The following is a 23,187-nucleotide window of genomic DNA, read 5'->3' as shown; positions in this document are numbered from 1 at the left end:
GGGTTTTCCACCCCGTTTTGAGTGTTTTCCACCCCGTTTTTCCGCTGCGTTTTCAGCTCCGTTTTGGGTGTTTTCCGCCGCGTTTTAGGCGTTTTCCGGCCCGTTTTCCTGCCCGTTTCTCAGCGTTTTCCACCCCATTTTTTCACCCTTTTCCGCCGCGTATCCAGGGCCATTTCCGCCCCGTTTCTCAGCATTTTCCGCCCCATTCCGGGCGTTTTCCGCCCCATTCCGGGTGTTTTCCGCCCTGTTTTTCCGCGTTTTCCACCGTGTTTTTTCACCTTTTCCCGCTGCGCGTTCGGGGCGTTTCCCGCCCCGTTTCTCAGCGTCTTCCGCCCCGTTTTTCCGCCGTGTTTTGGGCGTTTCCTGCCGCGTTTCCGGTGTTTCCCGCTGTGTTTTTCCTGCTGCGTTTCGGGCGTTTCCCGCCGTGTTTTTCCGCCGCGTTTCGGGCGTTTCCCGCTGTGTTTTTCCGCCACGTTTTGGGTGTTTCCCACCACGTTTCGGGCGTTTCCCGCCGTGTTTTCCGCCCCGTTTCTCAGCATTTCCCGCCCTGTTTCTCAGCGTTTTCCGCCCTGTTTGGGGCGTTTCCCGCCGCGTTTCGGGTGTTTCCCGCCGTGTTTTTCCACCGTGTTTCGGGCGTTTCCCGCCGTGTTTTTCCGCCCCGTTTTGGGTGCTTCCCGCCCTGTTTCTCAGCGTTTTCCGGCCCGTTTGAGGCGTTTCCCGCCCTGTTTTGGGCGTTTCCCGCCCCGTTTCTCAGCGTTTCCCGCCCCGTTTTGGGCGTTTCCCGCCCCGTTTTGGGCGTTTCCCGCCCCGTTTCTCAGCGTTTCCCGGCCCGTTTTGGGCGTTTCCCGCCCCGTTCCTCAGCGTCTTCCGCCCCGTTTTCCCGGCGCGTCCCGGGCGCTTTCCGGGCGCCTTCCCGCCCCGTTTGGGCGCGTGTTATCTGTGCAACGTCCTGGCGCCCAGCCCGCCGTTGTGGCTGGGGGGGGGCAGCGCGTCGGGGGAGGCGCCGAAGGGCGAGGAGGAGGAGGAGGAGCGGGAGGAAGGCCCGCGCGGGTGCTGCAGGTTGAGGATGCTGTCGATGGCGCTCTGCAGGTGCTCGCTGAGCGCCGCGTCGGGGGGCTGTCGCTGGAGAAACTGGCGTTGTCCACCTCCAGCGACTCGGATTTCCGCCGTTTGGCCGGGGGGGGTAACAAAGGGGGGGTGTCCCAGCCCAGCTCGGCGCCCAGGTTGGGGTCGGGGGCTCGGGTTTGATGGGCCCGCGGTAGAACTCGGCGTCGGCGTCGGCCTTGGCGAGCGGGGCGAGGCGCGGGGGGCTCTTGGCGGGGGGCCCTCGTCGCCGCGGGGGGGCCGGGGGGGCTTGGGGGCGGGTTTGTGGGGGGCGAAGGCGTCGACGTTCTCGCGGTAGGTTTTGCGCAGCGGGAGGCGGCAGGAGGCGCCGGCGCCGCCGGGGGGGGGTTTCTTTTCGGGGGGGTGGTCCAGGGTGCCGTTCATCTGCGCGGGGGGGGGGTCCGGGGGGGCGCGGGGGGTGCACGGGGTCCAGCGCTGTGTTGTGAACCACTTTGCTCAGCCCGGCCTCCTGCTTGATCTTGAGCTTGAGCCCGATGCGGCTCCGCGCCTCGTACGTCTTGATGGGGGGTTTGCTGCGCGAGGGCAGCGCGTCCTCGTCGCCCTCCGGCGCCCCCCCCGGCGCTTTGGCCCAGGTGACGGACGGGGAGCCCCCCCCGCCGTGCTTGATCACCAGCTTGGTGGGGTGTAACGGGGGGTTCGGGGGCGCCGGGGGGGCCTTGGGGGGCTCCGGGGCCGGGGGGGGCGCCTGAGTGCGGGAGGACGAGACGTATTCGTCTGCAAGAGAAAAACACCCCCCCGGTTCATTAACCATTACAATCCCTTTTCAGATCAATTATTAACCCCATAAAAACCCATAGAAAACCCCATAGAAACCCCAATGTAATCTGATATAAACCCAAATAAATCCATATAAACCCATCTAACCCCATATAAACTCATACAACTGACATAAACCCCTATAACTCCATATAACCCATATAAACCCATATAAACTCATACAACTGACATAAACCCCTATAACTCCATATAACCCATTTAAACCCATATAGCTCCATATAAACCCAAAGAAACCCATATAATCCATACAGCCCTATATAAACCCATATAAACCCAAATAAACCATATAACTCTATATAACCCATATAAACCTGTATAGATCGATATAAACCCATATAACCCACCTAAACCTGCATAAACCCATATAGCCCTAAATAAACCCATATAAACCCATATAAACCCTTATAACCGATCTAAACCTGCATAAATCCATATAGCCCTAAATAAACCCATATAAACCCTTATAACCCCATATAGCCCTAAATAAACCCATATAAACCCATATAACCCCATATAAACCCATATAAGCCCCTATAACTCCATATAAACTCGTATAAACCCATATAAGCCATACAAACCTGTAGAAACCCAAAGAAACCATGTAACCCATATAAAGCCCTATAACCCCGTATATCCCATGTAAGTCCATATAACTGATATAAACCCGTATAGCCCGTATAAGCCCATATAACTCATATAAATGCATATAACCCCATATAAAGGCAGGTAAGGCGGCACCTGGCTTGTCCTTGGCCAGCTGCTTGTCCAGCGCCAGCATGGTCTTCTCCTCCTGGATGAACATGCGGTCGATCATCACCATCTCTGCCGACGGGCTCACCCGCTGCCGAACGGAACCGGAGCCGAACCGGAGCCGGAGCCGGAGGAAACGGGAGGAAACGGAGGGAAACGGGAGGAAACGGGGAAAGGAAAAACAGGGAGAAGAGGGAAACAAGGGAGAAGAGGAACAGCGAGGGGGAAGAGGAACAAGGAGGGGGAAGAGGAACAGCGAGGGGGAAGAGGAACAGCGAGGAGGAAGAGGAAGAGCGAGGGGGAAGAGGAAGAGCGAGGGGGAAGAGAAACAGCGAGGGGGAAGAGGAACAGCGAGGGGGAAGAGGAACAGCGAGGGGGAAGAGGAAGAGCGAGGGGGAAGAGGAAGAGCGAGGGGGAAGAGGAACAGTGAGGGGGAAGAGGAAGAGCGAGGAGGAAGAGGAACAGCGAGGGGGAAGAGGAAGAGCGAGGGGGAAGAGGAAGAGCGAGGGGGAAGAGGAAGAGCGAGGGGGAAGAGGAACAGTGAGGGGGAAGAGGAACAGCGAAGGGGAAGAGCGAGGCGAAAGAGGAAGAGCGAGGGGGAAGAGGAAGAGCGAGGCAGAAGAACAAGGAGGAAGAGGAAAAAGTGGCAGAAGAACGAGGAGGAAGACGAAAAAGGAGAAAGAAGAATGAGGAGAAAAAGGAAAAAGAGGAGGAAGAACGAGGAGGAAAAGGAAAAAGAAGGAAGAACGAGGAGGAGAGGAAAAAGAAGAAGAGGAAAAACAAGGAGGAAGAGGAAAAAGAGAAGGAAAAGTATAATGAGGAGGAAGAGGAAGGAGGGAGAGGAAGAGGAAAAAGGAGGGGGAAGAGGAAAAAGGAGGGGGAAGAGGAAAAAGGAGGGGGAAGAGGAAAAAGGAGGGGGAAGAGGAAAAAGGAGGGGGAAGAGAAAGAAGGAGGGGGAAGAGGAAGAAGGAGGGGGAAGAGGAAGAAGGAGGAAGAAAAGAAAAACAAGGAGGAAGAGGAAGGAGGGGGAGGAAAGGAAAAGGAGGAAAGCCATAAATGAGGAAGAAGAGGAAAAAGAGGAGGAAGAGCAGCATGGTTACACTTCACCACCTCCACCAATTCCGCCGCTTTTCCCCCCGGAAACGAGGCCGAACTCCGCGTTTCCCCCCAGAGCGGGGCCGGGAAGCTCCGTTTCCAGCGGCGTTGGCCAAACCCGCCGCTTTTAGCCCCAAACGCCACTGACCCGCGACTCCTCGAGCAGCAGCAGGCGGTACTTGTTGAGCATGGCCTGCGTGCGCCGCAGCAGCTGCGCCGACACCACCTCGAACTCCTCGTCCACTGCGGAGACACCAACAACGCCCCCAAAATCACCCTCTCCGCTCGTTTTGGGGGCGAGAAAGGGCGATTTTGGGCGTTTCGGGGCGCTCACCTTTGCGGTAATCGTGCGGCGAGGGCAGCACGCCCTGGTACACGTGGTAGGGAAGGAGGCGCTGCAGCGCGTCCTCCAGCGAGCGGAACGACGTCTTGTAGTCGGGGTGCAGCACCGAGCCCTGGTGCTTGTGCAGCTGCTCCAGGAAACTGCCGAGAACACCCCGAAATTGGCACAAAACGCCCCAGAAAAGGGGCCGGGGGTGGGGGTGGTTTGGGGTGGGGTGGATTGGGGTGGGGTGGGTTGGTTTGGGGTGGGTTGGTTTGGGGTGGGTTGGTTGGGGTGGGGTGGTTTGGGGTGGGGGGGAGTTAGGGTAGGGGTGGTTTGGGGTGGGTTGGGGTAGTTTGGGGTGGGTTGGGGTGGGTTGGTCTGGGTTGGGTGGGGTGGGTTGGGGTGGTTTGAGTTGGTTTGGGTTGGGTTGGGGTAGTTTGGGTTGGGGTGATTTAGGTTGGGGTGGGTTGGGTTGGGGTGGTTTGAGTTGGTTTGGGTTGGGTTGGGGTGGTTTGAGTTGGGTTGAGTTGGGTTGGGTTGAGTTGGGTTGGGGTGGGGTGGTCTGGGGTGGGTGGTTTGGGTTGGGTGGGGTGGGTTGGGTTGGGTTGGGTTGGGTTGGTTTGAGTTGGGTTGGGGTGGTTTGAGTTGGGTTGAGTTGGGTTGGGGTGGTTTGAGTTGGGTTGAGTTGGGTTGGATTGAGTTGGGGTGGTTTGAGTTGGTTTGGGTTGGGTTGGGGTGGTTTGGGTTGGGTTGGGTTGCGTTGGGGTGGGTTGAGTTGGGGGTGGGTGGTTTGGGTTGGGTTGGGGTGGTTTGAGTTGGTTTGGGTTGGGTTGGGGTAGTTTGGGTTGGGGTGATTAGGTTGGGGTGGGTTGGGTTGGGGTGGTTTGAGTTGGTTTGGGTTGGGTTGGGGTGGTTTGAGTTGAGTTGAGTTGGGTTGGGTTGAGTTGGGTTGGGGTGGGGTGGTCTGGGGTGGGTGGTTTGGGTTGGGTGGGGTGGGTTGGGTTGGTTTGGTTTGAGTTGGGTTGGGGTGGTTTGAGTTGGGTTGAGTTGGGTTGGGGTGGGTTGGGTTGGGTTGAGTTGGGTTGGATTGAGTTGGGGTGGTTTGAGTTGGTTTGGGTTGGGTTGGGGTGGTTTGGGTTGGGTGGGGTGGGTTGGGGTAGTTTGGGTTGGGTTGGTTTGAGTTGGGTTGGGGTGGTTTGAGTTGGGTTGAGTTGGGTTGGGGTGGTTTGAGTTGGGTTGAGTTGGGTTGGATTGAGTTGGGGTGGTTTGAGTTGGTTTGGGTTGGGTTGGGGTGGTTTGGGTTGAGTTGGGTTGGGTTGCGTTGGGGTGGGTTGAGTTGGGGGTGGGTGGTTTGGGTTGGGTTGGGGTGGTTTGAGTTGGTTTGGGGTTGGGTTGGGGTAGTTTGGGTTGGGGTGATTTAGGTTGGGGTGGGTTGGGTTGGGGTGGTTTGAGTTGGTTTGGGTTGGGGTGGTTTGAGTTGGGTTAAGTTGGGTTGGGTTGAGTTGGGTTGGGTTGGGGTGGGGTGGTCTGGGGTGGGTGGTTTGGGTTGGGTGGGGTGGGTTGGGGTGGTTTGAGTTGGGTTGAGTTGGGTTGAGTTGGGTTGGGTTGAGTTGGGTTGAGTTGGGTTGGGTTGAGTTGGGTTGAGTTGGGTTGGGTTGAGTTGGGTTGAGTTGGGTTGGGTTGAGTTGGGGTGGGTTGAGTTGGGTTGAGTTGGGTTGAGTTGGGGTGGGGTGGGTTGGGTTGGATTGGGTTGGGGTGATTTAGGTTGGGGTGGGGTGGGTTGGGTTGGGTTGGGGTGGTTTGGGTTGGGTTGAGTTGGGTTGGGTTGAGTTGTGTTGGGTTGAGTTGGGTTGGGGTGGTCTGGGGTGGGTGGTTTGGGTGGGGTGGGGTGGGTAGGGGTGCTTTAGGTTGGGTTGGGGTGTTTGGGGTGGGTTGGGTGGGTTCAGTGGGGTTCTGTTGGGTCCCCCAGCACCCACCAGGCTTCCTTGCTGGGCTGCAGCGCCGGGGTCTTCTTCAGTTTGCTGTCGAACTGGGGGGAAAGAGAGAAATGGAGAATTCTGCCTCTTTTTGGGGGAATTTATCTTGTTCGGGGGAACTCATCCTCTTTGGAGGATAATTCATCCTCTTTGGGGGATAATTCATCCTCTTTGGGGGGAACTCATCCTCTTTGGGGGATAATTCATCCTCTTTGGGGGATAACTCATCCTCTTTGGGGGGAATTCATCCCCTTTGGGGGGATAATTCATCCTCTTTGGGGGATAACTCATCCTCTTTGGGGGGAATTCATCCCCTTTGGGGGATAATTCATCCCCTTTAGGGATAATTCATCCTCTCTGGGGGGAATTCATCCCCTTTGGGGGGATAATTCATCCTCTTTGGGGGGATAATTCATCCCCTTTGGGGGGATAATTCATCCTCTTTGGGGGGATAATTCATCCCCTTTGGGGGATAATTCATCCTCTTTGGGGGGAATTCATCCTCTTTGGGGGATAATTCATCCCCTTTGGGGGGATAATTCATCCTCTTTGGGGGATAATTCATCCCATTAGGGGATAATTCATCCCCTTTGGGGGGATAATTCATCCTCTCTGGGGGGAATTCATCCGCTTTTTGGGGGACTTTGAGTGTCCAGAGCATCCTCACGTGTCCAGAAACACGTCACTTGCCGCATCTGCACCCAGCCCCCAATTTCCCCCTTTATCTCCAGAATCTGGGGGGTCAACCCAATAAGCGAATAACCCGGGGGGGCTTTAGGGTGGATTTCCCGCGGGTCGGGGGCTGCACTCACCGGCTGGTTGGGCAGCGGGGGCACCAGCTTCCCCACCACCTGGATCTGCACGGGGCCCTTGGCCAGGACCGAGCTGATCACCCCGGGCTTGGCCTGCGCAAAACGGGGAGAGACCCCCCAAAACGCCTTCACTCCCCAGCCCAGAGCCAAACGAACAGCCCCCCAGCGCCAAAACGCTCCCGGACAAGCTGCACGAGTCACGGCAAAGCTCAAGAAACACCCCAATGGGGGATTTTTGCCTAAAATCGAATCATTCTCATCTTGGACGCCGCAAAAATCCGCATCCTGACGCCGCATTAAGGCGCCGATTTCACCGAATGGACTGGGTTTAAAAGCCCTCGGAGATCATCCAGGCCAAGCCTTGGTCCAACTCCAGCCCGTTGACTAGATCGTGGCACTAAGCGCCATGTCTAGTCTCAGTTTAACAACCTCCAGGGCCGGTGAGGCCAGCACCTCCCTGGGCAGGCCACTTCTTCCTAATCTCCAGCCTAAGTTTAAGTTTAAGCTCCCCATCAGTGAGGCTACACCTGGAGTATCGTGGTCAGTTCTGGGCCCCCCAGTTCAGGAAAGAGATTGAGGTGCTGGAGCGGGTCCGGAGAAGAGCAACGAGACGGGTGAAGGGACTTGAACTATGGGGAGAGGCTGAGGGAGCTGGGCTTGTTTAGTCTGGACAAGAGGCTTAGAGGTGAGCTTAGAGGTTGGGCTCTTCTCCCAGGCAATGCAATAGGATAAGGGGGCTTAAACTTAAACTTAGGCAGGATATTAGGAACTTAGGCCCTGCCCAAGGAGGTGCTGGACTCACCAGCCCTGGAGGTTGTTAAACTGAGACTAGACATGGCGCTTAGTGCCACGATCTAGTCAACGGACTGGAGTTGGGCCAAGGCCTGGCCTTGATGATCTCTGAGGGCTTTTAAACCCAGCCTATCCAGACCCCTCTGCAGTCGACCCCCCCTCCCAACTTGGTGTCACCGTCATGGCCTCAACCCCCTCATCTAAACCATCAATAAAGACCCAACAGCGCCCCCTGGGGGACCCCACGAGTGACCAGCCCCCCGTTAGGCTCAGCTCTACTCACCAGCACTCTGGGCCCGGCCCTCCCACCACTTCTTAACCCACTTGTCCAAGCCATGGGCTCCCAGACTTTGCAGGATTTAAGGCAAAACACCCCAAATTTCATTAATATGATGGAGCGTGGTTAATTCTGCGGCACCTTTCCAGCCCCCGGCGGACAAAACGCAACCCTGGAAATGGATTTGGACCGAACGCCCACAGATGTTCCCTCCCGGAATTTGGGAATAGAGCAGAAAAGAGTGGAAACCACCTTACCGGCACCGTTGGCTGGATGGCGAGCGGCGGCCCCGGCTTCCCCGGCGCCGCGGCCCCTTTTGCCGCAGAAACGGGGGCGGAAACGCCGGAAAAGGGTTTGTTTTCCGTAGGAAGCGGGGCGGCAATTCCTAGCAAAGGTAAAACGGGGGGTTGTGGTTAAACCTGCGTGTTTAGGCCGAGCTTTAGTTCAAAACCACGGGGGTCTGTGGTTAAACCCGCGTGTTTAGGCCGAGCTTTAGTTCAAAACCACGGGGGGCTGTGGTTAAACCTGCGTGTTTAGGCCGAGCTTTAGTTCAAAACCACGGGGGGCTGTGGTTAAACCTGCGTGTTTAGGCCGAGCTTTAGTTCAAAAGCACGGGGGTTTGTGGTTAAACCCGCGTGTTTAAGCCGAGCTTTAGTTCAAAACCACGGGGGTTTGTGGTTAAACCCGCGTGTTTAGGCCGAGCTTTAGTTCAAAACCACGGGGGTCTGTGGTTAAACCCGCGTGTTTAGGCCGAGCTTTAGTTCAAAACCACGGGGGTTTGTGGTTAAACCCGCGTGTTTAGGCCGAGCTTTAGTTCAAAACCACGGGGGTCTGTGGTTAAACCTGCGTGTTTAGGCCGAGCTTTAGTTCAAAACCACGGGGGTTTGTGGTTAAACCCGCGTGTTTAGGCCGAGCTTTAGTTCAAAACCACGGGGGTCTGTGGTTAAACCCGCGTGTTTAGGCCGAGCTTTAGTTCAAAACCACAGGGGGCTGTGGTTAAACCCGCGTGTTTAGGCCGAGCTTTAGTTCAAAACCACGGGGGTTTGTGGTTAAACCCGCGTGTTTAGGCCGAGCTTTAGTTCAAAACCACGGGGGGCTGTGGTTAAACCCGCGTGTTTAGGCCGAGCTTTAGTTCAAAACCACGGGGGGTTGTGGTTAAACCCGCGTGTTTAGGCCGAGCTTTAGTTCAAAACCACGGGGGGCTGTGGTTAAACCCGCGTGTTTAGGCCGAGCTTTAGTTCAAAACCACGGGGGGCTGTGGTTAAACCTGCGTGTTTAGGCCGAGCTTTAGTTCAAAAGCACGGGGTTTAGGGCCCCGATTTGGGGTTCCTGCGCTGACGGGTTTCACCAAAATGCGCTTTTTGGGGGGTGAAGTGTCACTGAGCTGCCCCAAAACTCACCTGAGCACTCGGGTTTTGGGACACCTGTAGTTTGGGACACCCCTGTTTCGGGACACCCCCGTTTTGGGACGCATGTTTTAGGACACCCTCGTTTCGGGACCCCCCCATTTTGGACCCCCCCACTTTGGGACACCCCCATTTCGGACAGCCCCATTTTGGTCACCCCTGTTTCAGGACACCCCTATTTTGCCATAGGTTTTGCTACACCCATGTTTTGGGACACCCCCGTTTCAGGACACTCCTGTTTTGGGACAATCCCATTTTGGGACACCCCCATTTTGGTCACCCCTATTTCAGGACACCCCCATTTTGGGACACCACTGTTTTGGGACACCCCCGTTTCAGGACACTCCTGTTTTGGGACAATCCCATTTTGGGACACCCCCATTTTGGACACCCCCATTTCGGGACACCCCCATTTTGGTCACCCCTATTTCAGGACACCCCCATTTTGGGACACCCCTGTTTCGGGACACAAGTTTTGGGACACCCCTGTTTCGGGACACCCCCATTCTGGACACCCCCATTTTGGGACACCCCATTTTGGGACACCCCCATTTTGGTCACCCCTATTTCAGGACACCCCCATTTTGGGACACCGCTGTTTTGGGACACCCCTGTTTCAGGCCACTCCTGTTTTGGGACAATCCCATTTTGGGACACCCCCATTTTGGGACACCCCCATTTTGGACACCCTCATTTCAGGACACCCCCATTTTGGTCACCCCCATTTCGGGACACCCCCATTTTGGTCACCCCTATTTCAGGAGCCCCCCATTTTGGGACACCGCTGTTTCGGGACACATGTTTTGGGACACCCCCATTTCAGGACACCCCCATTCTGGACACCCCCATTTTGGGACGCCCACCCCCCCATTCTCCCCGTACCTGCGGCGGGGGGGGCCGCGCTCGCCCCCGTGCCCGTTGGGGCCTGTCCCTGTCCCTGTCCCGGTCCCGGTCCCTGCGCCCCCAGGCCGGAGGATGAGGATGCCGAGGAGGCCGAAGGGCTGGCGAACGGGGCGAGCGCCGGGGGGGCCAGCGCCGGGGGGGCCTGGCTGCTGGGCGCCGGCTGCTTGGGCTGCAGGATGATCCCCTGGGGCACCTGAGAACGACACAAACCCCCCCGTCAGCGGGAACCGGGCCCCAAAGCCCCCATGGCACCCCAATGGCACCCCCATGGCACCCCAATGGCACCCCGATGGCACCCCGGTATCACCCCGATGTCACCCCGATGTCGCCCCGATGTCACCCCGATGGCACCCGATGTCACCCCAATGTCACCCCGACGTCACCCCGATGTTGCCCCGATGTCACCCCGATGTCGCCCCAATGTCACCCCAATGTCACCCCAATGTCGCCCCAATGTCACCCCAATGTCGCCCCAATGTCGCCCGGGCGCTGCAGCAACTCCATGTGATGGGGGGGGGACGGGCTCCACCAATGGGGTCCCCGAGCATCCCCCAGGAGCGGCTGCATCCCATGGACCCCCCCAAAGTCACCGGCTGCATCACATGGACCCCCCAACATCACCGGTTGCATCCCATGGACCCCCCAAAATCACCGGTTGCATCCCATGGACCCCCCCCCAAAATCACCGGTTGCATCCCATGGACCCCCCAACATCACCGGTTGCATCACATGGACCCCCCCAACATCACCGGCTGCATCCCATGGACCCCCCAACATCACCGGTTGCATCACATGGACCCCCCCCAACACCCGCACCCCCAAAGTCACTGGCTGCATTGCATGGACCCCCCAAACACCTGCACCCCAAAGTCACCATTTGCATGGCATGGACCCCCCAAACACCTGCACCCCAAAGTTCCCCCGGTTCTATACGTTAAGGGCCAGTCTCCCCCCAGTTCTATACGTTAAGGTCCAGGTTTCCATTTGTGCTGCGGCGCAAACCCCCTCAGCACCCCAAAAAACACGGGGACACGGCGCTTGGTCCATCTCTGCACCCCAAAACCCCTAAATGGGGTCGAGTGGCGCTTGGTCCATCTCAGCACCCCAAAAACCCCCCAAATGGGGTCAAGTGGCGCTTGGCCCATCTCTGCACCCCAAAACCCCTTAAATGGGGTCAAGTGGCGCTTGGTCCATCTCAGCACCCCAAAAATGGGGTAAAGTGGTGCTTGGTCCATCTCAGCACCCCAAAAACCCCCTAAATGGGGTGAAGTGGCGCTTGGTCCATCTCAGCACCCCAAAGATGGGGTGAAGTGGCGCTTGGTGCAGCCCAGCACCCCAAAAACCCCAAAAATGCGGTCAAGTGGCGCTTGGTCCATCTCAGCACCCCAAAAACCCCCTAAATGGGGTGAAGTGGTGCTCGGTCCATCTCAGCACCCCAAAAACACCCTAAATGGGGTCGAGTGGCGCTTGGTCCATCTCAGCACCCCAAAAACCCCCTAAATGGGGTGAAGTGGCGCTCGGTCCATCTCAGCACCCCAAAAACCCCCTAAAATGGGGTCAAGTGGCGCTTGGTCCATCTCAGCACCCCAAAGATGGGGTGAAGTGGCGCTTGGTGCAGCCCAGCACCCCAAAAACCCCCCAAATGGGGTAAAGTGGCGCTTGGTCCATCTCAGCACCCCAAAGACAGGGTCAAGTGGCGCTTGGTGCAGCCCAGCACCCCAAAAACCCCCCAAATGGGGTAAAGTGGCGCTTGGTCCATCTCAGCACCCCAAAAACCCCCCAAATGGGGTAAAGTGGCGCTTGGTCCATCTCAGCACCCCAAAGACGGGGTGAAGTGGCGCTTGGTGCAGCCCAGCCCCCCAAAACCCCCAAGCCCCCCCGTTCCCGTCTCCGAACGCCCCCGCCGGGCTTCGCTCCCCGTTTTCGCCCCGAATCGCTGGTTTTGGGGCCCTTTTTGCCGGGGGGGGGGCGGATTTACCTGCTGGAACCTTTCCAGGACCTGCTTCTGCTGCGCGGGGGCCCCGGGGCCGGCCGGGGGGGGCTGGAACTGGCTGGGGTAAGTGCGGGGGGGCTCCCCGGGGACGTGCAGCCCGTGGGTGGGGGTCTGGGCTTTGAGTTGGCTCTGGGGGGGGAACTGCAGCTGGAAATGGGGGGCGGGGGCGTGCGGGGGGTCCGGGGGGGGCTCGGCCTGCGCGGGGGGGGGCTGGAAGGGCTGCGGTTGGGAGGGGGGGCGCAGGGGGTGCGGGGACGAGGCCACTTGGCCCTGGATGACGTAGAGGCCGGGGGGGGCCTGGGGGGTGCAGGAGCGGGCCAGCGGTTCGGAGGGGGGGCGGGAGAGGCTCTGCGGTTGCGAGGGGGGGCGGGAGAGGGGCTGGGGCTGCGAGGGGGGGCGCGGGGAGGGGATTTGGGGCAGCGGGGCGGCCGGGAGCTGCGGGGGGTCCCCCAGCTTCTGCTGCAACAGAGAGGAGAGAGCAGAGGTTAGTGAGGGGCTCCCGAAATCCGGGGGGGGGGTCACCCCCCCAATTAAAAAACACCCCCCGGCTCCGCACGGGTCGCTTCTCAAAGCGTTTTTGGGTGCAGAATGGGGGAAAAACGCTCGTTTTGTGATTTTCCCCCCCAAAAAAGCCATGGGAATGACCCCCCCCCCCCCCATCATGCACCGCAACCCCCCTGGAAAGGGGGTCGGGGCTCTAATTGCCGGCTGGGTTAATGAGCTTAATGAGGGTCCTAATGAGCGTTGCTTCAACCCCTGGGGGGCGCTCACCCCCAAAATGGCTTTGGGGCGACTCCGGCTCGGAATGGGGGGGTTCGGGGGTAAAAGCAGCGGGGAGGGGAAGCCAAGCGGAGCGGGGAGAAGCCGAAGCGGCGCGGGTTAGCGAGAGCGGGACGGACGGACAGAGGGACGGACGGACAGAGGGACGGACGGACGGGGTGGGGGGGAAGGGGGCGCCCCCGCGGCCCCCCCGGCCGCACGCTTTGGGGTGCGAGGACTGAACGGAGAAACCCCCGCGGTTCACCCCGTTCCCGCGGTAATTTGGGGGTGGTGGGGGGTTCCGGCCCCGCTTGAGTAACGAACCCGCCGAAACGGGCCAAATCTGGCGCATGAGCCGCGGTGGGGGCTGTCCAATCAGAGGCTGCCCGGTTTTGCCCGTTTTTGCCCATTTCTGCCTCGTTATAAGTGTCTAACGAGGGCACAAAACCCGAGTGGGAGCAGCAGGACTTGGGGGGGACGAGGGGTCCAAACTGACCCCCTGTGCCACGGCGGTGGCTTTGGCGACCGCGGCGGTGCCTTTGGTGACCATGGTGGTGGCTTTGGCGACCGCGGCGGTGCCTTTGGTGACCCTGGCGGTGCCTTTGGTGACCATGGCGGTGGCTTTGGCGACCGCGGCGGTGCCTTTGGTGACCCTGGCGGTGCCTTTGGTGACCATGGTGGTGCCTTTGGCGACCGCGGCGGTGGCTTTGGCGACCGCGGCGGTGCCTTTGGTGACCACGGCGGTGCCTTTGGTGACCACGGCAGTGACACACAGTGACATGTGGTGACACGGTGACACTCGGAGTGGCCCCAAGTCCCGGTAACTCGCCGTCTAAACCCCAAAGGATGGAGAGAACCGCGCTCCGGCGGGAAACACCGATCGCCCAAACCGCGGCGCAAGGAAGGCGCCGGCGCGGCGCAACCGCCCCGCAACGCAGCCGCCGCACTTGCCTGCTGCAGGAACATCTGCATGGAGTCCTGGTTGATGACGGCGCCGGCGATGATCTTGTCGGGGCTGGCGGCCAGGCCGGGGCTGGGCTGCGGCGTGGCCGGCGGCTGCGCGGGCGCCGGGACGTTGAGCTGCAGCGGCGCCGGCGGCTGCGCCGCGCTCTGCACGGCCAGGATGGGCTGCTCGGCGCCGGGGAGCAGGTTGGCGGGCGCCGGAGGCGGCGCTTGCGCCAGCCCGGGGCTCTGGCTGCTGGCGGCGGGCGCTTGGATGCTGACGGCCGGCGCCAGCCCCTCGGCGTTGAGCATGGCGACCTGGCTGGGCAGCGTCACCCCCTGGATCACCGTCTGGCCCAGCGAGGTGGCCGCCGGCTGGCTCTGGGTGCTCAGCCCGCCCGCCAGCGACACCGGCATCTGGAACAGCGCCGGCTGCCCCACCTGGATGGGCGCCGACAGGATGTGCGCCGTGCCGGGCGCGTTGGGCGAGGTGAGCACCGGGCCCAGGTTGAGCGGCCCCGCCAGGTTCTGGTTGGTGAGGATCTGCGCCGGCAGCGCCTGGTTGGCGATGAGCTGCGCGCCGGCGCCCTGGCTGGCGATGATGTGCGCCTGCCCGCCGGCGTGCGACGTGGCCAGGATCTGGCCGCCCATGTTGGCCGGCAGCGCCGAGAGCTGCTGCGTGAGCGGCACGGCCGAGGCGCCCGCCAGCTGCCCCGGCAGCAGGAACTGGTTCTGGCCCTGCAGCACGGCCTGCGGCACGTGCTGCGCCGGGATCACGATGCTGCTGCCCTGGTTGAGCAGGTGCACGCTCATGGGCTTGCTGAGCGCCGGCTGCTGCGGCGGCGGCTGCTTGAAGACGTTGGCCGGGAGCCCCTGGGGGAAGCCGGACAGCACCACGTTCTGCCCGGCTTTGCCGGCCATGAAGGTCAAGTTCTGCTGCTGCGGCTTCTGCGGCTGCAGCGCCGGCTCGTTCTGGATGGTGAGCGTGGCGTTGTTGGCGGCGAAGGGCTTGGGGGTGATCTGGTAGAGCTTCTGCTGCAGCACGCCGGCGGGTTTGGGCTGGATGGGGGTGGGCGTGCGGTGGATGATGACGTTCTGCGCCTGCACCAGCGGGCTGCCCAGCCCCGAGGTGACGGTGAGCGGCTGCGAGCCCTGCGCGCCGAACACCGGGCTCCCGTTCAGCGTGGTGGTGGCCACGGCCGGCAGGTTCTTCTGGATGACCAGCCCGGCGCCCTGCGGCGAGACGCCGGCCGGCGCCGCCAGCGTCACCTGCTGCTGCTCGGGCTGCGCGATGTAGCCGCCCACCGGCACCGCGGCCACCGGCGACGGCTGCACCGGCTTGGCGATGAGCTGCTGCGCCGGAGGGTTGATGGCCATGACCTGCTGGCCCACCACCTGGATGGGGCCGATGCCGAGCGCGCCGCCGGGGCTGCCGTTGGGCAGGCCGGGCAGGTTGGAGATGGGCTGGATGGTGACGTTGCCCAGCCCCACCTGCTGCAGGAAGGGCTGCACGCTGATGGCTTTGTTCACCACGTCGGCGCCCACCGAGGGCTGCACCAGCGCCTGGTGCGTCAGCACGGCCGGCGGCTGCAGCCCCAGCAGGTCGGCGGCGCCGCCGGGGAAGATCTGAGCGGCGCCGTCGGCGGGCGCCGGCACCACGGGCTGCAGCGCCGGCAGCTGGAAGGAGCCCAGGTCCAGCTCGGCCTCGGCCTCCAGCGTCTGCTCCGTGATGTTGGCCTCCTGCAGGCTCTGCTGCAGGATGTCGCAGGGCTGCTCGGCGCCGCCCGCGCCGCCGGGGGACCCCAGGATGTCATCCTCCAGGAAGTCCAGGTCCACGCTGGCGCCGGGCTGGCTCTGCTCGCTGCTCAGGTGGTTGCCGGGCGGCTCCTGCACGTGCAGCTGCGGGTACGGGGGGAGAGAACGGCGGTGAGCCCAAAAATAGGGGAAAATGCATTAAATCACCCCATTCCTGGATGTGCAGCTGCGGGTACGGGGGGAGAGAACGGCGGTGAGCCCAAAAATAGGGGAAAATGCATTAAATCACCCCATTCCTGGATGTGCGGCTGCGGGTACGGGGGGAGAGAACGGCGGTGAGCCCAAAAATAGGGGAAAATGCATTAAATCACCCCATTCCTGGATGTGCGGCTGCGGGTATTGGGGAGAGAAGGGCGGTGAGCCCAAAAATAGGGGAAAATGCATTAAATCACCCCATTCCTGGATGTGCGGCTGCGGGTACGGGGGGAGAGAACGGCGGTGAGCCCAAAAATAGGGGAAAATGCATTAAATCACCCCATTCCTGGATGTGCAGCTGCGGGTACGGGGGGAGAGAACGGCGGTGAGCCCAAAAATAGGGGAAAATGCATTAAATCACCCCATTCCTGGATGTGCGGCTGCGGGTATTGGGGAGAGAAGGGCGGTGAGCCCAAAAATAGGGGAAAATGCATTAAATCACCCCATTCCTGGATGTGCAGCTGCAGGTATTGGGGGGAGAGAACAATGTTGAGTGCAAAAATGGGGAGAATACCCTAAATCACCCCATTCCTGGATGTGCGGCTGCGGGTATTGGGGGGAGAGAACAACGTTGAGTGCAAAAATGGGGAGAATACCCTAAATCACCCCATTCCTGGATGTGCGGCTGCGGGTACGGGGGGAGAGAACGGCGGTGAGCCCAAAAATAGGGGAAAATGCATTAAATCACCCCATTCCTGGATGTGCGGCTGCGGGTATTGGGGAGAGAAGGGCGGTGAGCCCAAAAATAGGGGAAAATGCATTAAATCACCCCATTCCTGGATGTGCGGCTGCGGGTACGGGGGGAGAGAACGGCGGTGAGCCCAAAAATAGGGGAAAATGCATTAAATCACCCCATTCCTGGATGTGCAGCTGCGGGTACGGGGGGAGAGAACGGCGGTGAGCCCAAAAATAGGGGAAAATGCATTAAATCACCCCATTCCTGGATGTGCGGCTGCGGGTATTGGGGAGAGAAGGGCGGTGAGCCCAAAAATAGGGGAAAATGCATTAAATCACCCCATTCCTGGATGTGCAGCTGCAGGTATTGGGGGGAGAGAACAATGTTGAGTGCAAAAATGGGGAGAATACCCTAAATCACCCCATTCCTGGATGTGCGGCTGCGGGTATTGGGGGGAGAGAACAACGTTGAGTGCAAAAATGGGGAGAATACCCTAAATCACCCCATTCCTGGATGTGCGGCTGCAGGTATTGGGGGGAGAGAACAATGTTGAGTGCAAAAATGGGAGAAATGCCCTAAATCACCCAATTCCTGGATGTGCAGCTGCAGGTATTGGGGGGAGAGAACAACGTTGAGCCCAAAAATGGGGGGAAATGCCTTAAATTGCCCAATTCCTGGACATGCAGCTGCAAGAATGTGGGTACCAGGGGGAGAGAACAATGTTGAGCACAAAAATGGGGGAAATGCCCTAAATCACCCGATTCCTGGACGTGCGGCTGCGGGAATGTGGGGGAGAGAACGACGGTGACGGCAAAAATGGGGAAAGATGCTTTAAATTGATCAATTTCTGGACGTGCGGTTGTGAGAACGTGGGTAGAAACAACAACGTTGAGCTCAAAAATGGGGGAAGATGCGGGAAACTGGAGGAAACTGGAAGGAACTGGAGGAAACTGGAGGAAACTGCAAGGAACTGCAAGGAAACTGCAGGAAACTGCAGGAAACTGCGGGAAACTGCAGGAAACTGCAGGAAACTGCGGGAAATTGGAGGAAACTGCAGGAAACTGCAGGTCAGTCCAAGCAGCAGCTCCAGGTGTCCCCCCATAGCAATGGTGTCCCCAAAACCAGGGGAAAATGGGGTGAATAAGGGGGAAATGGGGTGAATAGGGGGGAAATGGGGTAAAAAAGGGGGAAATGGGGTAAAAAAGGGGGAAATGGGGTAAAAAAGGGGGAAATGGGGTGAATAAGGGGGAAAGCACCAGGGGGTCAATGTCCTGGTGAACACAGAAGGTGGAGAATAAACCTCAGCTCGTAAACGGTCGTTTTGGGTTATAAAGCGTCGAAATCTTTACGAAAACGTAAAAGTGCGATGGAAGAGAAAAAACGAACAACCAAACCAAATGAAAATTGAGGTTTTTGTACCAAGGGAAGCGGGAAAATAGCAAATCACAGTCATGCTGGAGCGGTTTCCATGCAGAGCGCCATGCTCGGGCAGGGGCAAAAAGGGGGGTGTTTTAGGATGCGCCCCCAGGTTTTTGGGGTGTTTGCTATAGAAATGATAGGGGATCATTCCCCAGGCTGGGAAATGGATGAAAACGAGGAATTCCAACCAAAAAGGGCAAAAAAGAGGTGATGGAAGGAAAAAGTACGTACCCCAGCACCTTCAAAGAAGGCGCTGGCTGCATCTCCTGTGCTGTCCAGGAGATCATCACCGTCAATCTGCAAGCGAAAACACGGCGTTTATTGCTCTTGGATACGGCAAAAAACGGGGGAAACGGCAAAAAACGACGTGCGGAGGGCGGCGGAGCTCACGGGGGGTTCGTATCGATGATTAATTGGTTATTAATCAGTTTGGGAAGGCAAACGAGGCGGAGGAGGCGCCGCTCACCTTTTCGGATCCATGTAGAAAGTCGTTGAGGGCCTGGGGGTCGCTGCGGAAACAAAGAGACACGTTTAGGGACCATCCCGCCTGCTTCTAATTAACGCACCCGCTGTTAATTGCGCTAATTAACCCCCCCGCGATGCGCTCGGGGAGGGAAAATCCGTTAATTCTGCAAAACCCCAATTCCCGATGGTTTTGCCAGCGCAACAACCCCCCGCCCAGGGTGGGTAATTCGGCGTCAAATTTGGGGTTGTTGATATAAATTTGGGGTGTTTTGGGGGGGGTTGGCTCCGGGGAAGCCGCGGTGACATTGGGGACGTCCCCGAGCGCAATGGGGGTGCGGACCCCCCCAAAATGTCACGCTATGACTCACCAGATCACGTCGAGCAGGCACCGGCCGTCTTCATCATCCATGTCAACTGCAACGACAAGAAACGGCGTTGGCGCCTTTCACCCCCAAATTTCACCCCTTTTTTGGGTCGGGTTGGGGTGTTTTGGGCTGGGGGGGGCGGTTGAGGCGCAAAAACACCCTAATGAGACGCAATTAATACGAATTAAGGAGAAAGAGAGGAAGAAAAGCCACCTTTTTGGCCCGTTTTTTGGGTGCATTCATCCCGCGCTGCGCTTATTTGCCATAATTACGGTAAATGTGTAAATACGGTAAATGTGTAAATATGGTAAATATGTAAATACAGTAAATGTATAAATACGGTAAATGTGTAAATACGGTAAATGTGTAAATACGTAAATACATAAATACGGTAAATGTGTAAATACGGTAAGTGTGTAAATACGGTAAATGTGTAAATACGGTAAATACGTAAATACGGTAAATGTGTAAATACGGTAAATATGTAAATACAGTAAATGTGTAAATACGGTAAATGTATAAATACGGTAAATATGTAAATACGGTAAATTTGTAAATACGGTAAATTGGTGATATTTCGTATTATTAAAGTTAAAAATAAAGAACTCCCCCGAGCGGTTTCAATTAACCCGTAATGATAAATAGGGGTTAATTGAATAAAAAGAGGCGCTCGCTTGGGTCGGGGTGAATGGGGAGGCCCGTTGCCGTGGAAACGGAACACCGTGACGTCACCAACGGCGGCGATGATGTCATCGGTGACATCAGAGCCGTTTTGGGGTGATATCAGAGCCATTATAGGGGTGACATCGGACCCATTTTGGGGTGACATCGGACCCGTTTTTGGGTGATATCAGACCCATTTTGGGGTGGTATCAGAGCCATTATAGGGGTGACATCAGACCCATTTTGGGGGTGACATCGAACCCATTATAGGGGTGACATCAGACCCATTTCGGGGTGACATCAGACCCATTATAGGGGTGATATCAGACCCATTATAGGGGTGACATCGGACACATTTCGGGGTGACATCAGACCCATTATAGGGGTGATATCAGACCCATTATAGGGGTGACATCGGACACATTTCGGGGTGACATTGGACCCACTTTAGGGGTGATATCAGACCCATTATAGGGGTGACATCGGACACATTATAGGGGTGACATCGGACACATTATAGGGGTGATATCAGACCCATTATAGGGGTGACATCGGACACATTTCGGGGTGACATCAGACCCACTTTAGGGGTGATATCGGACCCAATTTAGGGGTGACATTGGACCCATTTTGGGGTGACATCGGACCCATTTTGAAATAATATCAGACCTATTATAGGGGTGACATCAGACCCATTTTGGGGTGACATTGGACCCATTATAGGGGTGACATCGGACCCATTTTGGGGTGACATCGGACCCATTTCGGGCTGTTCCCAACACAGGGGACCCCCCCGTTTTGCAGCAAAACGAGGACAAACCCCCCAAATTGGGCTGCGCCGGAGCCACAAACCAACAGGAAAACACTCGCGGGCGGTTCCACGACCCCAAACCCACTGAACCCCCCCTTCCCACCCGCCGCGGGCGAACGGCGCCGATTTGGGGCGAAAACCGGGGGTTTTGGGGGCGCCGGGGCCTCGGCCGCTCTCCCCTCCCCCTGCGCGGGGTTAACGGGGGGGGTTGTGGCGTTTTCCCCCCCCAAATCACTTCCAGACCCACAATGGGAGGCAACGCGGTTTGGGGCAGGACGGGGAGAAGCTTTGGGTTTCGTGCTCGGTTTTGGGCTCAAAACGCCCCATATTGGTTGTGCCGGCGGTTGGGTCGCTCGGTTTTGGGCTCAAAACGCCCCATATTGGTTGTGCCGGTGGTTGGGTCGCTCGGTTTTGGGCTCAAAACGCCCCATATTGGTTGTGCCGGCGGTTTGTTCACCGGCTGCGCCGCCAAAACGCTCAAAATGCTCAAATTTGGGGCAGAGGAACAGGGAGAAATGGGGAGAAATGGGGAGAAATGGGGAGAAATGGGGAGAAATGGGGAGAAATGGGGAGAAATGGGGAGAAATGGGGAGAAATGGGGAGAAATGGGGAGAAATGGGGGGGATAAGAAACCCAGTGGGAAGGGGAAGCGCCCCCATTGTCCTCCCGCTCTAAACGCAATAACATTGATAATAACAGCGCTACGCTAGCGATAATAATAGCGATAATTAATAATAATAATAAAGCGACGATCTAGTTGACTTGTCAAGGGACTGACAGTGCAAAGTTGGGTATTTCGTGGGCAAATCTAAAAAGCGTCGGCGCGGGGACGAGGAAACGGCCGCAAACTGACCCAAAATAGCCCCGACCCCCCCCCGGCCCCGTCGCCTTTTGGGTCAAACGTCCTTTTGGTGGCAAAACAACCAAAGTTGCGACGGCGAACGGCACATGGAGAGCGACGCGGGGACGGGGGCGGGGTCAGCGGAATAACGGGGGGACCAGCCCCCCGAAACGCGTCCCCATAGCGGGAAAGAGCGGGACGGCGAACCCGGGGCCAAAAGGCGCCGGGAAACGGCGCCGGGACCGGGAAACGGCGCCGGGACCGGGAAACGGAGCCGGGACCGGGAAACGGAGCCGGGAGCAGGAGGCGAATGAAAACTAATAGAGAATCGGAGGCACTGGAGTTTATTCAGCTCATGGATGTTTAATGCAGCGGGTCCAGCGGAACGGCCCCCCCGGTCGGGGCCGGAAAGCGGCGCCGAGCGGGGACCCCCGGGTTAGCGGGGGGGGGGTCGCTCCTCACCCCCCCGTGCCCACGGAGGGGGGGTGGGTGGGTTTGTTTTTAACGGTGACACCGCAAACCTTCCGCTTCCCCCCCCCACAACGGGGGTGTCCCCGGTGCCTCCCGCGGGGAGCGGCGGACGGACGGGCGGACAGACAAGCGGCGGACGGACGGGCGGACGAGCGGCCGCTCCCCGAGCCCCCCCCGCCGCCAACGGGAGGTGGGGACGGCCCGGGCGCTTCGGGGCGGGCGGCGGGGCGCCCCCCCCACCCCGTTGGTTTAGGCCCCGGGGGGGGGGGGGGGTGTGTGGGTGCAGCGGGGGGGGGGGGTGGGTGCAGCGGGGGGGGGGGGGGCGGGGGGCGCCGTCGCCTTTTTGGGGAGGGACATTGTATTCGGAGACGTGACCCGCAGGCGCCGCACCGGGAGAGGCTGGTCCGGGGGCGGCGGGGCCGGGACGCGGCGGAGCGGGGGGGGGAGAGGCGGGCGGGCCGGTGTGCGGGGAGGGGGCCGGGCCCCCCCCGCCGCCGCCGCAGGTAGCGGAGTTAACGCGATTTAAAGCGAAATTGCTGCATTGTAAGAAACTCACCGTGATGTTTGAGCAGCAGTCGGCGCGGGGTCTCCCAGACATCCCCGCACGGGCTCCGGAGGCAGGACCCCGCCAGGCACCGACACATAGGGGTTGGTTCAACGCGCTGCCTGATCGCTTCCCGCAACCGCACCCACCCGCCGCCGGGCAGCGCGGGCGGCGGCGGCGCCCGGGGCACCCCCGGGGCCGGGCGGGGGAAAATTAACGCGCACACACACCCCCCACCCCCCTTCGCGGGCCTGCACCCCCCCAACCCGGCCCTGGATTTGCATACGCCACGCCCACCGCGCCACGTATCTGCATACGCCACGCCCACATTCCACTCCGCTTACGCGCACCACGCCCATCGCCCGCCGTATTTGCATGCGCCACGCCCACTGTGAACCATACTTGGATACGCCACGCCCACCACTATCCTATATTTGCATGCGCCACGCCCACCAACGGCCACATTTGCATGCGGCGCGCCACGGCGAGCAGAGCGGAGCTGCGCTGCGGGCCCGGCCTGGCTAGAACGGGCCCAGCAAAGCCCGGCCCGGCCCGGGGGAAGGCAGAGCCGCCGGTTCCCTGCAGCCTGGGGGCCGCTGGGGCCCGGGGACGCGCCTGGTTTGGGGGGGCGTGCGGAGGGGACACCCCCCCGAGCCCCCAAATCCTCACCCGATTCTGCACCAAGTGAAGGAAACAAGAAGCGGAGGGTTCGAGGGGTCTCGGGGGGCTGACGCGGTGCGCTTGAACCCCCCCAGAATGGGGGTTACCTGCTGGGCGGAGCAGCCTGAGTCCGGGGGTGTCCCCGTCATTTGGGGGGGCAGCATCGGGCCCTGCCGGGAGAAACGGCCGTTAAACGCAATTATTGTGTTGACTGAGCAAAACACGACACCCCCACGATGGGATCGGGCTCCCAGGATGATACTTTTCCAAAAGGCATCGATACCGCGGAAACCCCCCAAAAACCCTGAGGACCCACAGTTTTAATTACAG

At 59.2% G+C, this 23,187-nt stretch overlaps 1 protein-coding gene across 1 annotated transcript; it reads right to left on the bottom strand.

The window, feature by feature from the left end:
• Window positions 1-8: 8 nt before the first annotated feature.
• BICRA (BRD4 interacting chromatin remodeling complex associated protein) lies at window positions 9-22,386 on the bottom strand. Its single transcript, XM_082077090.1, is given in 15 exon segments — window positions 9-1,112; window positions 1,115-1,231; window positions 1,234-1,839; window positions 2,641-2,743; window positions 3,896-3,990; window positions 4,082-4,230; window positions 6,049-6,101; window positions 6,861-6,953; window positions 8,187-8,314; window positions 10,218-10,431; window positions 13,942-15,831; window positions 18,269-18,334; window positions 18,504-18,546; window positions 18,871-18,916; window positions 22,210-22,386. Coding segments are annotated over 15 exon segments (3,870 nt in total). The 5' UTR covers window positions 22,298-22,386; the 3' UTR covers window positions 9-933.
• Window positions 22,387-23,187: the final 801 nt, after the last annotated feature.

This window comes from Streptopelia decaocto, assembly GCF_964273445.1.
Source record: "Streptopelia decaocto genome assembly, contig: HAP1_SCAFFOLD_1740, whole genome shotgun sequence".
NCBI classification, from domain to species: domain Eukaryota; kingdom Metazoa; phylum Chordata; class Aves; order Columbiformes; family Columbidae; genus Streptopelia; species Streptopelia decaocto.
This window is presented reverse-complemented; position numbering and strand designations above follow the sequence as displayed.